This window comes from Phascolarctos cinereus, unplaced genomic scaffold (assembly GCF_003287225.1).
Source record: "Phascolarctos cinereus isolate Bilbo 61053 unplaced genomic scaffold, phaCin_HiC Scaffold_4;HRSCAF=312, whole genome shotgun sequence".
Lineage (NCBI taxonomy): Eukaryota > Metazoa > Chordata > Mammalia > Diprotodontia > Phascolarctidae > Phascolarctos > Phascolarctos cinereus.
Window position 1 is genome coordinate 263,403,556 of NW_027555847.1, and position 18,492 is coordinate 263,422,047.

At 35.1% G+C, this 18,492-nt stretch overlaps 1 protein-coding gene across 12 annotated transcripts in view; it reads right to left on the reverse strand.

The window, feature by feature from the left end:
* RNF38 (ring finger protein 38) overlaps positions 1-18,492 on the reverse strand; it is a 202,084-nt gene that overhangs the window by 46,737 nt on the left and 136,855 nt on the right. For 4 of the 12 annotated variants that reach the window (XM_021004515.2, XM_021004519.2, XM_021004514.2 and 1 more), the window contains one exon: positions 3,005-3,154. The exons of 4 other annotated variants lie outside the window; for them this stretch is intronic. In XM_021004515.2, the coding sequence (XP_020860174.2) occupies positions 3,005-3,154 (150 nt within the window). Of the gene's footprint in view, positions 1-1,354; positions 1,379-3,004; positions 3,155-18,492 lie in introns of those variants that run through there. 4 more of the 12 variants (XM_021004517.2, XM_078153034.1, XM_021004516.2 and 1 more) reach the window with 3 other exon arrangements.

Genomic DNA, 18,492 nt, shown 5'->3' on the forward strand with positions numbered 1-18,492 from the left:
TACTGTGGGTACTCTATAACTGTCATTGCCCAAAACATCTCAGACAATATGCCATAATCTCCAAATGGATACATGAGCTACATATAAAGGGTAATGTCCCAAACAAATAAGGGTGAAAAGGTAAGAAAGCACCTCTTACAATTTTGGAAGAATTCCTGACCAAACAAGGGAAAGAAAAGAGCATAGGAGGGTAAATGGACAATTCAGATTACAAGAGACATTCCCCAAAGAGTTATCAAAGAAATGAAAAATGGTCAAAGAAATGAAAGAGCAGTTCTCAAAATAAGAAAGACAAGCTATCAACAACCATATTTTTTTTAAAAAAGTTCTACACTACTAATAATAAAAATGCAAATTCAAACAACTTTGAAGTTCTACTTCATACCCATCTATTGGGCAAAGATGACAAAAAAGAAAAATGATGATTGTTAGAAGGGCAACGGAAAGACAGAAATACTAACACACTGTTGGTAGGGTTATAAATTGATCCAAACATTCTGTAAAACATCTTGGAACTACACCTCCCCTGAACGCTAATCACATCACTGCTGTTGGCCTAGTGATACTACTACAAGGAATTTATCTCAAACAGATGAAATAAAGAGAGAAAAGCCTCATTCAGAAAAATACCTGCAGCAGCACTTTTTGTTAAAGCAAAGAACTGGAAACAAAGTCCAACTGAGAATGACTGAACAAATTATGTCATATGAATGTAATGATATATTATTGCACTGAGGCAGTGTGAAATGAGCAAACCTAAGAGAAAAAGGTATAAAATTACAACACTCCAAAGGAAAATGACAATGAAAAACCTAAGAACCATGATCAACAAAACGATAAATCATGACCCCAAAAGACTGATAATGAATCATTCTCACTACTTCTTGGCAGAGAGCTGATGATACAGAATGAAGAATACATTTCTGGATAAGACCAATGTGTGCATTTGTTTTACTTGACTAATTTTTTATGAGAGGGTTTTTGTTTTTGTCCTTATTTTTTTGTGGGGGAAGGAAAAAAGAACCAATGGAACATTTTAAAAAACACATAGAAAAGAGTTTAGAAGGAAATCCATGGAAGCAGGGAAGTGTTGTTATAGCTATCAAATTTAGTACATATTAAACAACAACTTGAAATTCTTGGTGTAATGTGCCATACTATTTTTCCGTTTGTATAAGAAACTGTTAGTGTTTGTTAAATTTAGGATAAAAAAGATTTTCCTCTTAAAAAAAGAAAAAAAAAGCTGGCAGAACTGTATAATTTCATTCCCATTTATTGTTATTATGGTTGTACCCTAATGTTCTCAGAATGACTGGCTTAGCTGAGTTTTTTATACGTTCCTTTTCCTCAATACCTTTTCACTGCTCAATCTTCTGACGTTCTCCCCTATGACGTTTATCAAGTATGCACTCTAAAGCCACCGTTGCCTTTCTGCGTATCACAAGAAATAAAAATGTCTGTTAATAGACAGAATAAATACTGGCTACTGGGGTGTCATTAAAAGCGACTGGTCCTGAGTAGTCATATTACTAACTAGTTAGGGGAAAGGCCAAATTCAATGCCAAATTTAAAAAAGGATAAAGAAAAGATACTGTGTAGAAGTACCATAGCTGCAATCTAATCTATTCAACTTAGTCACCATTTCTCAGACAAGTTTAACATAAAGCAATAGCCACAATGAACATTTAAATAACCCCAAAAGTTTCCTCTAGTAATACAGATTTGATCTCCCAGAAGAGCAGACACCTATAACTACAATGAATTGTTCAGCATAAAGTTCTGATAACAGACCTTTCTGTTAGTAGTTCTCACCTAGCTTTTTAACCTAGAAAATACAACACAAAATTTTAGATCACTATCCTTCACACAAGAGGTGATGACCACTAGGAAAGACTGAAATATGAACATTCTAAGAGTGCTGAATTTGGAGCCAGAGGACCAAGGCTAAAATCTTAGCTTTGCGTTAGAATTCTCTAGGTCTCAGTTTCCTCATCTGTAAAGTGATCTGAACTAGATTATTCCTAAAGTCCCTTCCAGCTCCAAATCCATCATCGTGAGGAAGAGCTAGAGTTTCAAAAAGTTGCTTGTTGATGGCATTGTAAGCCAATCTCCTCTATCTCCTGGAACTTATTCCTATACTTAATGCATCCATTATTCATTATAAAAAACAGAGTCATTCCTGTGCCATGGCAAAATTATAATCAACTGCAGGTTTTTAAAGGGCATATTCTACTACAGATATATATCCTTCAAATAAGCATTGTGTTTGAAAAAACTCTTAAAGATGTCAAGAAAGTGTCACGTAAGGAATATGGCTTCCAAGAAAACCACATTATACAAAGGCAATCACTTAGAATTTAAGTCTAGCCAAGATTCAATTAAATATGTGTTTAATGTATATCTATAATTCTTAAGAATTGTTTTTTGATTTCTAACATAACATCAACCTCAAAATTCTAATTTCATGAAGTTTTCATAAGCATGTAAGCTCCAAGGCAGAAATGATTTTTTCTTTTCCAGAATGTGCATCATTTAATGAACTGTGGGTACTTAGTAAGCAGCTATGAGGATTAAAAACAAACAGAAACAAAAACATTCAGTCTTGGAATTGTCCTACCCCCTACATATTTTCATTTACCTTGGCTAAGAATCACTACACTTCCTGTGGGTCACTCTGTACCTTTTTACAGGCTAATTATGCCTATAAGGTAAGTGATACGAGGTAAAAAAGTCAGAAAATAGGTCAAGAGTATTAGGGGAACAAATAAAAGCAGTTCAAGAGAAGATAATCATTCTTCAGAACAACTAGCTGAAACAGAAATATTAGAGAAATAGTTTGTGGAAAGAAGATCCATACTTACACACACATCAGAAATTAAGTAGTCAGATGGTAACCTACAATGACCTAATGATTTCCATCTTCATGTCAAGCCTTCCTGGAAATAAACTAGAATTCATCTGACTAATACCCTATAGTAGGGGAAGGGTAAACATATATAAGAACCTGGAAGAAAGCTTTGAAGTGGGCATCCTCTTGAACTGTAGTATCCTGATCACTTGGGATGAGAGGGAACAGGCTCTGAAGTCTCACCCTTTCACAAATCACCTTGTTAGGATGGCCAGGTAGAGGTGCTGAATTGGACCCGGGAGAGATCTGGGAAAAAGAGGGAGAAGAAAAGGATAGTTCATGGCTAACTGCACCAATATGGAGAATCAACCCCATGAGGGATAGTCTGGATATTTCAAGTATTTGAAGAGTCTAAAGAGACGGGAAGAAAATCAACAATCATTTTAAAACACTACATAAAACAAACGAGGGTGGCAAAAACAAAAAACTCTGATCAGTGCTATCTCTTTTGAAAATTCGAGCTTGAAAAAACCCACAACGGTATTGCTACATTTATACGTGTTCACTGTTCTTTCCTCACAGTAGTATTTTTTTTCTTAAAAGTACTAATTCTGAAATCTTAAAGGTTATATAGATGGATATAATGCTAGACTCAAATATCCTTAAAGAAAACTGTATTAGTTATGTCTCAGAAGAAGAAAACTATTTTTATGTACATGAAAACCATTAAGAACCTAAATGAACCAGGATTTAATTTGTTTTACTACAGAAAATTTAAGATCATTAGATAACTAATGGAATCACATTAATTTTAAGGAAATTTTAAAATGAGATTTGCTTTTTTTGCAGCAAATTCAGTAGAAGCAATATTTCTTTATTCAGTGGGCAAATGCTCAGAAAAGGAATATTCTATGGTCATGGAAACCTCCTTCTGTTCAACAAAAGATAACAGACTCATATTTCCAGGAATCATCAAGGAAAAGAAAACAACACATGGATCATATGACCTCAGAAAGTAAAGGATGTATAAAGTGGAATGATTACATATTTTAAATGTTTGATATAAACATAAATTCTTATTAAACATGAGCAACATTAAGTGAATTACTTAAAAACTTCCACTTTCTGAGATCAAGTACAGAGCTAAAAAATATTCAACTATACCAACATTCTCAATACATCTATTAATTTAAGGAGGATTAAACTCCATTCTCTTGTGATGAAAAAGAAGGATGCCATGCAAGAATGGAACTTTTTTTTTTAATCTACAAGTATAGAAAGGAGTGACAAGTAGAAATCAACAATGATGACAACGTAACTCCAGGCAAATGTAGACAAAGATATTACAGAAATATAGTTTTGTTAAGACATCATTAGGTAGCCTTGACACATTTAAATAAAAATAATAGGGATGGCATCAGACTACCATCATTAGCCATTCTTACACACTTTGTGAGATCCTATATGCACTGTACCCATTCTGACTCTTTGGGGTGTCTTTGCCACTTATGCACATTAAAATACAAATGTAATTATTCAGTATACAGTCCTCTATATCAGAGCTCTTTATAAATGCTATCAACTCTATAACTTGTATTTCCTCAGTCACATAGTAGGCTAATGTAAAGTAAAACTCCATGTGCAAGGAAAATAGCTGGGGTCTCTGTCATTAATCCTATGGGCAGATTCAATTTGTGCAAATTGAATGTGATTACAGTCACAACAAGAAATATAGCTAGAGAGGGTAAGGGGTTTAGAGAGAGATGGGCTAGTACAGAGGACAAAAAGAACACAAAATGAAAGTAGAAATATTTTGAGAAAGAACAGGAACAAGGTATATTCTCATAGATTAAAAGGGTTAAGAAGGAAAAAAGGTCCAGTTTTACAATTACTCCCCAAATTTTCCACTGTCAACTCCCAATTTAAGAGGACTATCTGTGGCAAATTTTAAATTGCAAAATGGATTTCTTCTGCTCTCTGACAAACTTTTATGATGTTCCTCAAGGCCAAAGTTATATGAATCTAGAAAATGAAAATAAGTTTTTTCAACCTGAGACTCAGCACTTAACGGATTTATGGTTTTATTAGGTATAGATATTCCTCTCTAATAATGCATATCAAAACTCCTGGCCTTTGTATACCAGCTAGAAAAAAATTCATCATCTAGAGGTCAACTGTGGTGATGAACTTCTTCAAGATTAGAGAGGCTGACTCCTGGATGACAGATATACAAAAGGCAGTCAAAATTAAAACCTTGCCAGAGTTTATATTCTACCTACATAGTCTTTGGGAACTCAAAGTAACCTATATAACACAATGAAGAGCTGGAAGAAGACTTTAGTCTTTTCTAAGATATAAATAGAAAATAAAATACTTGTGTCCATTTATAAATAAAATTATTTTTGGATTTGCGATACTATTTCCCTTAAATATTCACATTACCTGGAGGTTGTATAGTTCACTAGTTGAGGCTTGTATTACAAAGAAAATAAAAAAAGAAAACAGATTAGAACTTGACAGAATATAGATATTTATCAAGTCCTTACTACGTGCTAGGCATTGTTCTAAGCACTGGTGACACAAAGTAAAAACAGTATTTGCCTTCAAAGGGCTTACATTGTAATTGAAAGATAAATACTCAGTAGATAGAAGTTAACATTGGAAGGGGAGGGGTAGTATTAGTAGTAGAGAAAAGGCCTTCTGGAGGAGGTATTGCTTTCTGTGTCTATTATTATCTGTGTCTCAAAGACACAGAAAAGAGCCAGTGCAAAGGCAGAGAGGAGACAGGGTCCGTCAAAAGAGAGAACAAGTCAAGGAAAGAGTACAGATTACTTAAAACAATGGATCAAGAGAGAAATGATCTGGGGAATGAGAAGTGTGTTTTCCCTCAAAATCCAAGAGAAATATGTATCTTCTACCGATGAATTTTCTATAATACATTCTATATAAGAAGCCCTTGAAAACTTTTAAAATCTTTCCTAAAATACAAGCCTCAGCCTTTCTATATCAGGTAAGGATTTTAAAAACAAACCAACCTACTAATTGATTTTACTTTTATTGGCTGAAGGGTCAGGGTCGGGAAAGAAGGAAAAAAGGAGGAGAAAGGAATGGAAGATAAGAGTAGAAGAGAAGAAATGTGTGTGCAAACACACACACAGGCACTTAGGCAACAGCAGCTAAAATTCAGGCTGCTGTTCCCAAATAACACAGTATTTATTACAGGGTTCTACATTTAGAAGCAGCTTTAGCAGTCTATCTGCTCCAATCATCCAGGCAACACATGAATAAAGGAAGAACTACATAAAAGGAAAGAATGAGAAAGCTGAGTAACTTTTCCAGTTTGACTTGCTATCTTGGGAATTCTAAAACACCAATATTCAAATACACACAAAAGTATTTTTAAAAGTTGAATATAAATAATTTTTGGAAAAATAGTTTTAGCTATTCCACCTACTCCAAGAGCGGAATACATAGGAAAATATCAAATTAGTATTCTTTTCCTACTTGCCTAATATAAACCGTTCTCCCTTAAAATGAATATCCACGGGAATGTTTATAATACAAAGTCAAACAGATTCATGATTTCATTGATTTCCAAGTTCCCTGCAACGACGCAGATTATGAGAGAAATGATTATATTTAATAACTAATAATGTAGGAGATTCAGAGTTCCTCCTTTTCTCTATACTCAGGACCTCAGTCTCAGAAGTTTGAGCTAACTTTCTTCTCTATCCAACCCCACCCAATCTTATAAGGAATCTCTAGTCTGAGGTGAATTCCATTTAATCAAGCTTGGGTGGAGACAGACCCTTTGGTCTAAACTGCCCAAGGCTGGAGGTATAGAGATAGTCTCTTGGGTGACATGATGTCACTCTCAGTCCCTGGGAATAAGTCCATTTCTGTGTAAAGTCCACCACTCATTAATTGTTAATGAATCAGAGTCAGTGAATTGCCACCCTTTTGAAAACTCCTCTTCCAAAAGGGCATCAAAACTAAAAGTCTTCCACCATGATTTTCTTTTGTCTAAGAGAGAGATGGCCAAATGACCAATCCCTTTATTAAAATGCTGGCATTATTAATAAAATGATTAAATCACCCAAAAATTATGTCTCTTGAACCTTTTTAAACTCTACAATTACAACCCATTCTGTATGTGCATTCTTGTGGCTCTTGTCCAGGTTCTCCCATAAATTTACCAGAGCCTCTGTGGTAAGGGCCCTTACTATCCATCCATCCATCCATCCATCCATCTTCTCTCACCCTTATCGTGTGACCAACTAGCCCATCTTCTCTTCCTATCAAACAACTCCTTGATCTTTTAGTCCCATTCTTTTTCAAAGCTCTTTGCTGACCATATGTGGCAGCCTGCCCACACCCTTCTTGAGTGTGTCCACCATCCTGTGTGATATTAACTTTAAAGATTGATGTATTACATGTTTTATTGGTGTAAAGCCAAAACAGTAGAACGCTGGTGTTAAAATGATAGGTGTCTATTTTCCTGAGAAATTTGGGGGTCTTTAAAAGGAGTTTCACAATTTTCCCAAAGTAAACAAGTCCACTCTTCTTATGTTCATCTCTGGGGGCTAATTCATGGTCAAAGGTACTGTTTGTCCTAAATACACATATTAATGAAAGAGTTCCTCAGGGTGTCTATTCAAATGTATGTTGTAATCTGGACAACAGAACTTCTTATTCAACTCTTAGTCTTTCCAAAGTGGAGGGGCAAAGACCAATCTCCTCAGAAAGATTAGAGATCTTCCAGGAGGCTTTCCAATGTCCTAGGGTTTGGTGTAATCAGCATGCTGTCCCACCCACAAGGTTTCCCTGTTTAACTTGGACACTGTACTGGATCTCTTTCACCGAGGTGACAAACACCTTTAATTAGCACAGAGTTTAAAGCTCACCTGATGTTTGAACAGGGTTATTTCTGTTGCTATACGTCTCAAGAATTTTTGAGTGCTTTGGATATAGGAGACAGCCTGTTACAAAAGAACCTGCATAGTTGAGCTTTTTCCTAGAAAATCAAATGCTTTTTCTTTTTTGTAATTAGCAATACACACAATGGGATCTCACATTCTATACATTTTTTCAATTAATTGTTAAATGGCGAAGATGCATTTTAATGTTTAATACCACTTTCAAATGCCAACCTGTTTTCTATACTAACACTCACATTAAAATGTCTCGATTTGTTTAAAAATGAGTCACAAAGATTTTATTTAGATGGGACAGCAGACATATAGCTCTTCTCTTGGTGACCCCTTTCTTTCAGTATTAATAAGGTTTGATATTTTCCCCACATTTTTGGTACATTCTTCTCAAGTTACCTTGTACATCAAGCCCCTAAAAGTCCTCACCATTGTGTAGCCACCAGCAAGGATGTTGGCTATATACACTTGGTCCAATCAGGCTATTTTTCTCCATCTTGGTACTCTTTAGTGCCAATTCTATTTCCTCTATAAGAAAATCTGGAATTGTGATGATAGGGTACAAGTATTATGGTTACACTACCCCCAAACTGTTATAACAATGTTTACAAATAGCTTTGATGGATGTGTGGAAGATGGATTAAAATGGGGAGAAGCTTCATGTAGGGAGATTAATTACAGTTATCCTTTCCATCTCATGAGGGTGAATGGTATGCCAACTCCATCTGGAAAATGAGTAAAATTTTTTGGCCCTCCTTTCACATCAAATAAGAAGTCTGAATTATTATGGTATTAAAAGTTAAAATATATTGATATTATGCAATACAATGGATATGTTTTATGCAATTCTGAATTTCTAAACCTTTTCTGTGTCCTCTGCGGCTTCTGTGAAACTCTCCAAAAAATTCCCATTTAATTTCTTATACCAACCCGTGATATATAGAAATTATGATGGGGAAAGTTGTGATGTGGAAGGGATAACTGCAGTCCATGAAAGAGATAAATTAGGCTGGTGGGTTTGTGAGTGAAAAGAAGGGGGAATATGTGAGAAATGTTCTGGACACAGAACTGACAAAATTTGGCAACTACTTGAATATGTTGGGCGAGCGAGGTCTTGATAGCAAATGTGGCTGACTAGAAGTATGGCAAATGCCCTCAACAGTAATTTTGTTGTTGTTCAGTTGTGTCCCACTCTTCATGACCTTGTGGACTAGAATGTCCATGAGGTTTTCTTGGCAAAGATACTGGAGTTGTTTGCCATTTCCTTCTCCAATGGATTAAAGCAAACAAGGGTTAAGTGATTTGCCCAAGGTCTGAATGTCTGAAGCCAGATTTGAACTTGGATTTTCCTGACTCCAGGCTCAGCGCTCCAATCACTGAGCCGCCTTAGCTGCCTCCTTCAACAATAACACGTAAGTTCAGGTTTGGAGGGGAATGATAATGAATTCTGTTTTAGATATTTGTTTTATATGCTTATGGGACATCCAATTGGAAATGTCCACTGGAAAATTAGTGATATGGGACTAGAGTTCAAAAGAGAAATGAGGGCTGGATATTTAGATCTGGCAATCATCTGCTTGGAGATAATAAATTCATCCCATGGGAATTGATGAGACACCAAATGAATACAGAAAGATGGTAAGGGCCCAAGTCAGAGACCTGGGATACACCCACAGCTAATGGGCCACACATGAAGATCCAGCAAATGTGACTGAGAAGCTACAGTTACACAGGCAGAACATAAGGAAATCAGTATCATAAAAACTCAATGAGAGTCATACAAACAGCATTTATTAAGTACCTATTATGTGCCAGGCACTATGCTAAATGCTGGATAGCAAACAGCTTTAAATACAGCCACCATGGGATACTAGGGACATAGTGGTTCCATGGTAGGAGGCAACTGGGTGGCTCAGTGGATAGAGCACTAGGCCTGGCATCAGGAATACCTAAGTTCAAATTCAGCCTCAGACACTTACTAGCCAAGTAGGATCCTGGGCAAGCCACTTAACCTCTGTTTGCTTTAATCCACTGGAGAACGAAATGGCAAATCACTTCAGTATCTTTGCCAAGAAAACCCCATGGTCAGTATGGTCCACGAAGTCATGAAGAGTCAAACATGACTGAACAACAGTAAGTGTTCCATGGAGTTGAAGTCAAGCATAACTGCTGATGGAAAATGGATTCTCACTACAACCCTGTTGAGAACTTCTACAGGTATTATAATGGTTATTTTAAAATAATTAAAATGGTATTTTAAAATAATTTAAAATAAGAAACTCAGGATAAGAATGGTTAAGTGCCTTGATCACACAGTGTCAGAGAAATGATTCAAAAGCAAATCTCACGTGACTCCAACTCAAGTGCTCTCTTTACGATTCCTACTGAAATTTTCTGAGGGAGAAATTTTTGAAGACTATAGTTACACTTTGGGAAGGCTAACCTCATATTATAGGAAAAGCAATAAGGACACTATTATAATAATCTAGAGGAATGATGGAAGAACTCAACTAGATCAGGAGCTGTAGGAATGGAAAGGAGATGAGTGAAAGGAAGAATGGACAAGTTTTAGCACGTAACTTAGATTTGAGGGAGAGGGTTGAGTTCAAGATAACACACTTGTCAAAAACAAGTAACTGAGAAAACAGTGGTAAAATTAACAAAAATAGATAGTGACTTTGCCCAGTGTCAGCCAGCTAGCAAGTGTCAGAGGCAGGATTTGAACAAAGGTCTCGGAATTTCAAAATCCAGAGAGAAACAAATCAGTGAAAAGAAAGAAGCAAGAACAAGGATTAAAATGATGAAGCAATAATGGTTCCAGAAGACGTAAAAGAGGATTGGATGGAACTAGTTAGGCTTACTAAGAAAGAATGTCATTTCTTCCTAAGGAATATGAAAGAAAAGCAAAGGAAAAGGATTTCAGTTCTCTATGGGGAGTTGGACATAAGAGCCATTAGAAAGGTCAACAAAAGCTTGAATGAGAATCCATGCAAGCATGGAAAGCAGAGAGAACAGGTACTGTAATTGTCTTTTTGGTATGACTTGAGTAACTGATTTACCTATAAAAGAAGGTTTTTAAAAAGTTGGAAGAGCGCCTTTCTTCTCTCCAGGGTATCAGAAGAATGAGAGTTTCCATAAGAAAAAAAAAGAAATGATCTGAAGAAGCAGAGCAGAAACATGATTTGCGCTAGGAGATTGAAGGGTAGAAGAATATAAGGTAGGATGATAAATGGAATACTTGGAGTCAGCTAAGCAACAGATAAAGCTATCTACAAAGAAAAAGGAGTTGGAATTATTAAGGAAAAAAGCTCTTTGTCTTTCATTAACGAAGTAAATTTATAGTGCCATCAAGTGAGAGATCATCCAGTAAAATCCAAAGAATCAAGGTGGTTGGTGAACCCCTGCTAAGGTGTCCTATGATAGTTAAAAGGCAATCTTTCAGAGATCTGCTATTGTCCTAGAACATCTACCCAGTCACTATGCTAAGCACTTTACAAATATCTTATTTGATCCTCACAACAACTCTGCAAGGTATGCTGTTACTAACTCCAATTTTCACAGTTGAGGAAATTGAGGAAAACCAAGTTTAAGTGACTTGCCCAGGGTTACACAGCTAGTAACTGTCTGAGGCAACATCTGAACTCAGGTCTTCCTGACTCTAGTCCCAGTGTTCTATACCCTGTGCCACCTAGCCACCAGGATTGGAGAGAACTTTCTAAGACTTGTCAAAAGTGATGACTGCTACTCCTAATAGATGGCAAGGGCATAATTAATATTATCAAAAGGAATTTTGAAAGCATTGCTAAATAATATCAAGTCTCTGGGAAGACACTGAAGATTCTAGGGCAGTGGGTGGTGTTTTCTTCTTTGCTGCTGATCAAAGGTAAAGTTTTCAGAAGAAAAAGGCAGAACTGGGAAATGAACATGTGAAGATTATATGACTAGCAAGACAGCAAATTAGTAGCTTTCTGTAAATTTCTTCAACCTCTCAACCCTAAAAAAGGGGAACTGTCAGATATGGTACAATTGATTCAGATATTTATTAGCTATGTGACCCTAAACAGATCACTTATTTCTAGGTCTCAGTTTCCTCACCTGTAAAATTAGTGGGTTCAGCTCTACATCTATGATTCTTCTAAAAAGGAAAAGCCTCAACGAAACTCCAGTGCACAAGCACATAAACTAACAAAGTTCTTAAAAACAGAAGGAAAAATAAAGCTCAATAAACAAATATTATAATTTGAAGGAGGGCAATCCAATTGTTCCTAATTAAAGAAAACCTTAACACCGCCCAGAGAGCATGGAACAAAGACAAATTCATACGGTTCAAAAGAGAAATAATTAATCAAAGAAACTAGGAATGAATATAGGTCATAAATTATAGTTCTCAATGAAGAAAACAGAACTCAACGAAGAATTTAAAAACATCAACAAGACTGAATCCATGTTAGAGTCTCCCTAATGAAACAGAATTGTGAAAAAGTAACATTTCAAATAAAATTTGACAGTAGTGAAATGAACAGGTGCTTAGAAGACCAGAGGTGGTAGGTGGGGATGGGGGTTGAGAGGTTTGTCTGAGAAAAAGTCAAGGCTTTTCAGCTCATAAAATAAAAGGAATAATAGGCTACTACTCAGGAATATAGAGTATTCAATGGATGCTACCTGATGAAAAAGTTAATGGTACAGATCTCCATCAGATGGAACAGGGATTTATATATCAAATATATAATAGGAATGAACTTTTGATGGACTGTAGCAAGAGGTGATTGTATACACACTAATAAAGAGAGACAATGTATTCTAATGTTTGGGGGGGATTTATTTTATAATCAAATTGTACACAAGTAATGTTTGTTTCCTTAGATTTTATATTGTGCTTTTAATATCATCAGGTATTTATCCCTATAAAATATAACGTGATCAAAACTACCTGTAAGTCATTTTTTCACTTAAACATTAGCTGAATGTAATAGAAATATCTGTAACAGGTACTGATAAAATATCTGTTCTTACAGAACTAATAGACTAGAAAGAAAATGAGCAAGCCAATAACCTTCAGGGATATATAGATTTATAGGTTCAAGCCTATAAGTCAACACTCAAACATTTAAAGCACAATATCTAAGATACAGAAAAGAAAATTTATTCTCAAAAATAGAGATGGAAAACACTTTATCAAACGCCTTTTAGGAGACAAGTATGTCTCAATACTCAAACAAGGGAGAAAAAGCAGAGATCAAACTATAAATCAATTTCTCTAATGAACAGTAAACACAGAAATATTAAACAAAATTCTAGCAAAAAGAACAAGAAATATATCCAAAAAATAATTCACTATGACCAAGCTAAAATCATACCAGGGTTCCAAGTATGTGTCAATACTAGCAAAATAATTAGCATAATTAATCATACAAAGATAACAAAACCCACAAATTCAATGGACCCAGAAAAGGCCTTTAAATAACAAAACAGTACTCATTTATGCTAAAAATCATAGGCATGGAAGGGCCCTTCTTTAATATGATCAAAAACGTATATTGAAAAGCCTAACATTGTTTGCAATGAAGAAACATTAGACTTCCCAGTGCTAAGAGGGTTTACAGAAGGTGAGGATGCTCTACTCACCATTATTTTGTAACTCGGTTCTAGAAATGCTAGCTATTACAATTAAAGAATGAAATCAAAGGCATAATCAGCAGGCACACACTCCTTTTATGCTGATCATATGATGGTATCCACAAAACTTCTGTATCCCTATCAGTTTCTTAGCAAAGAATATATTTTTATCTAAGCAAAGAAACTAATAGAGAAGATAAATAACTTCAGCAAGATATGAGGATGCAAAATCCATAGAAATCAAAGCATTGCTATCTAGCACTAACAAAAAGAAAGGGCAGCAGCATTGTGTTGTGGCTCCAGGGCCAGCCCTGAAGTCAGGTTGGCATGGATTCACACCCCTTCTTGACCCACACTATGTGACACATACACAGGGCGAGTTAATTAACTTTTTGGTGCTCCAAGCCGCTTTCAAACTATAAAATGGAGAACATTTTCCAATCAGAGGAAGTTTCCTTCCCAGAAGCTTCCTACAATGATGGAAAAATAAGTCTGGGGGCAGCTAGGTGGCACAGTGAATAGAGTACCAGCCGTGGATTCAGGAGGACCTGAGTTCAAATGTGACCTGAGACGCTTGATACTTACTAGCTATGTGACCCTGGGCAAGTCACTTAACCCCAACTGTCTAGCCAAGACATTAAAAAAAATGGTTTAAAAAAATAAGTTTGAGTGAAAAACAAAATAACAATGAAACTGGAAGAAATTATAAGAGAAATTCCATTCAAATGACTATGAAATACATAAAATATCTGGAAGTAAAACTATCCAAGACATAAGATTTATATAAATGCAACCAGAAAAAACTCCATAGAAATAAAGGACTACAAATAATTAAAGTCATTTATTTGTTGTCCATGGTTGGACTGTATCAATATAATAAAAATGATAATACTACCTAATATATTTAGTGCTGTGTCCAAATTACCCAGATGCTTTTTATAACTAGTTAGACAAAATGATTCATTTGAAATGACCAAAGGTTTAGAAATAATGAAAAAATGTATGAATTAAGGGGGCATGGCATTATTAGGCATATTACTAAATTACTAAATTTTTTTTGGCTATTTAACAACCATCCTTTTAATAATCTGTATAGTGTGTTAGCTGTTCCTCAGGTTTTTTTTTAAATTAAAATTTTTTTTAACTAATGAAGAGTTCACCTTCTCTTTCTCTAATCCTCCCCTCCCCACCTTCAGAAAGAACAAAACTAAGCAAAACAAATTCTTTCACTGGCCATCTTCCCCCTACCCCCCAAAAAATCTCAATTTGCAATCTGAATTCATCATCTCTCTGTCAGGAGGTGGATAGCATGTATTACCACGAGTCCTGTGAAATCATGGCTGGTTACTGAGGTGATCAGAATTTTAATGTCTTTTGAAGTTGGATTTATAATAACATTACTGTACAAATTGTCCCCCCAGTTATGCTCACTTTATTCTACATAAGTTCATACAAGTCTTCCCAGGCTTTTCTGAAACCAATCCCTTCTTCCTCATTTTTTAAAAATAGCACAATAGCATTCCATCACGTAACATATGAACTCATTCAGCTATTCCCCATTTGACAGGCATTCTCTCAGCTTCCAATTATTACAAAAAGAGCTATTTTGCATACAGGTCATTTTTCTCTTCATCTCTTTGGGGTACAGACATAATAATAGAACATGTTGCTGGTCAAAGGGTATCACCATACAGTTTAATTCCTTTTGAGGCATAGTTCTAAATTGTTTTCCAAAAATTATAAATAAATATTGGAGAAGATGTGGGAAAACTGGGATACTAGTGCACTGTTGCTGGAGTTGTAAACTGATCCAGTTATTCTGGAGAGCAATTTGGAACTATGCTCAAACAACAATCAAACTCTGCATACCCTTTGATCCAACAATACCGCTACTAGCTAAGTCTGTATCTCAAAGAGAGAATAAAAAAGGGAAAAGAACCTACATGTACAAAAATATTTATAGCAGCTCTTTTCATGGTGGCAAAATATTAGAAATTGAGGGGATGCCCACCAATTGGGGAATGGCTGAACAAGTTGTAGCTTTTGAATGTAATGGTATACTCTTGTGCTGTAAGAAATGATGAACAGGACGCTCTCGGAGAAACCTGGAAACTTACATGCACTGATGCAAAGTGAAGTGAGCAGAACCAGGAAAACATTGTACACAGTAAGAGCAACACTGTATGATGATCAACTATGGATAACTTTATTTTTTGTGTTTTCTTCTTTTTGTCCTGTTTCTTCTTCACAACATAATATGGAAATGTTTTAACATGACTGCATATATATAAAACCTATATCAAATTGCTTACTGTCTGAGGGAGGAGGGATGGAAGAAAAAAATTTGGAACTCAAATTTTTATTTAAAAAAGAATATTAAAAATTGTCTTTTTATGTAATTGGAAAAATAAAATACTATTTAAAAGAAAAAAAATTTGCTTTCCAGAATGGCTGAACCAGTTCACAGCTCCACCAACAATGCATTAATGTATCTGTTTTCATACAGTCCCTTTAGCATTTACAATTTTCCTATTTTTTCACTTTGCCAATCTGATGGGTATGAGGTAAAATTGGAATTGTTTTAATTTGCACTTCTGTGTTTGTGATTTAGATAATTTTTTTATTCATATGGCTCTGGGATGAATTTCTTCCTCTGAAGTCCCTATTCATGTCCTTGGACTATTACTTGGAGAATGACTTATTCTAATAAAGTTGAGTAAGCTCCCTATATAATCTTAGAAACAGGGCTTTTAGTGGAGAATCTTGTTGCAAACATTTGTTTCCCCTCTATTACATGTTTCTTCTGTATTGGTTTTATTCGTGCAAAAATTATATGTAATCAAATGTGTCTATTTTACCTACTGTGATAGTCTTCATTTCTTGTTTAGCCATGAATTCTTCATCTAGTCATAAATCTGACAGGTAATTTTTTTGTCATTTTAATTTATATCACAGTTTATGTCTAATTAACGTGCGCATTTGGAGTTTATACTGGTATGCAGAGTGACATCTTGGACTCTACTTCCATTTTTGCCAGACTACTTTCTAGCATTTGCCAAACAAAAGCTCTTACCCCAATAAGCTAGGATCACAAGACTATGCGCCTGTTTGCTTCCGTACATAGTGTGCCCAATCTGTTCCAATGATCATCCTATTTCTTAAACAATATCAAACTACTTTAATGACTACGACTTTGCGCGCGCTCTCTCTCTCTCTCTCCCCATATATGTAGCTTAAGACTTGGCACTATTAGGCCCCCTTTCTTTTCTACTCTTTTTCATTAATTCCCTTGAGATTTTTTATCTTTTGTTCCTATAAATGAATTCTGTTATTTTTTTCTAGTTCTATAAAGTAGTATTTTTTGTAGTTTGACTGGCATGGCAATGAATAGATTAATTTAGTAAGTACTATCATTTTTATATATGGCCTAACCACAAACAATACTTCTCCAGTCATTCAGATATCTTTTATTGAAGGGGTTTTGTGACATATTAAAATTATAAAGCAGGTCACCCAAACTCCTTGGTACTTGGTATTTTAAACAGAGAAATAAATTCATGGAACAGATTGGGTAAATAAAACCAGAAAAAAATAGTTTCGTATTTGATAAGTCCAACTAGATAAAGTAAGGGAGTGGATAAAGAACTTTCTGTTTTGTTTTTGTTTTTTAAATAAAAACTGCTGGAAAGTTGGAAAGCAGTTTGGAAGAAATTAGGCTTAAACCAACATCTTACACTTTCCCCCTTTTCCCTCCCGCACCCCCAATTAGAATAGAATGACATCAAGTATTTTGCAACCATGCCTAGGAGAGAATTCTTAAACAACATAAAGAGATAATTTTGACTTTTGTAAAATTAGAAAGCTTTAATAAAAATAAAATCAACAAAGACAATTAGAAAAGAAACAGTAGAGCAGGAAAAATAATTGCATCAAATATTGGTAAGTCTAATATCCAAATTTTACAAGGAATTGACTAAGAGCCATTCTGCAAATGATAACTAGTCAAAGGGTATGAACCATATTTTCAAATAATTGCAAGCTATAAAATAAAAGTATGAAAACATGCTCCAAATCACTAAAAGGAAGAGAAATGCAAATTAAAACCACTTCCATGTTTCACCAAAAAGATGGAAACAGTCAACATTAGAATGGCTGTAGAAAGGCAGGCACACACATGCAATGTTTACAGAGCTGTAAAGTGTTTCAATTGTTCTTTATGTCAATTTGGAATTATGCAAGGGAAGTGACTCAACTGTACATAGCCTATGACCCCAGGAATTCTTTGATTGGGCATACACCCCGAAGAAATCAAAATCAGAAACAAAAAACACACAAAATACTCTTTAGGTAGTTTTTGTAGCTGCACAGAATTAGAAAGAAAGTTGTTCCTTACTGACTTGGAGAATTGCTTTAAACAACCAACAACAAAACTCCATCATGAATGTAATGGAATATCATTTATGCCATAAAAATTATGAGATTTAAGAGAGATGTGATAAATTTCATATAAACTGATACAGAGAAAAATAAGCAGTACTGAGAACAATATGCACTATTATACATGTAAATGAAAAACTCATCTGAGTAAGTGAAAAACCAGAAGATCCTGAAGGAGATATTATAATGAAACATAATTCCTTTCTCATGTAAGAAAGGGGGTGACTATTAGGGCATACACTATCAGATATGGTAGTATCTAATGTTTTTGCTTAACAATTTTTCATGGTCACAAACTAGGGTAGGAAACAACTGTTGACAATGAAAAAAAAAGGAACCAATATAATGTATTTCTTTAATTGTCTTGAGTCTGGCTAGTAAAAATGGACTGCCTATGATCTACCATACGAGATTATTATACAATGTATATTATTAAAGAGATGATTACTGAAAATCCAGGAAAGGAAATGGTCATTACAAAGAACCAGTATGGTTCCAAGAAGAACAGGTTATGCCAGACTAACCTTATTTCCTTTTTTGACAGAGTTACTAAACTGGAAAATCAAGAGAAGGTCGTGTCATTTACACCTATATATTTAAAAAGCATTTGATAAAAGTATTTCATGTTATTCTTGTGATAAAGACGGAGAGATGGGCTAAACA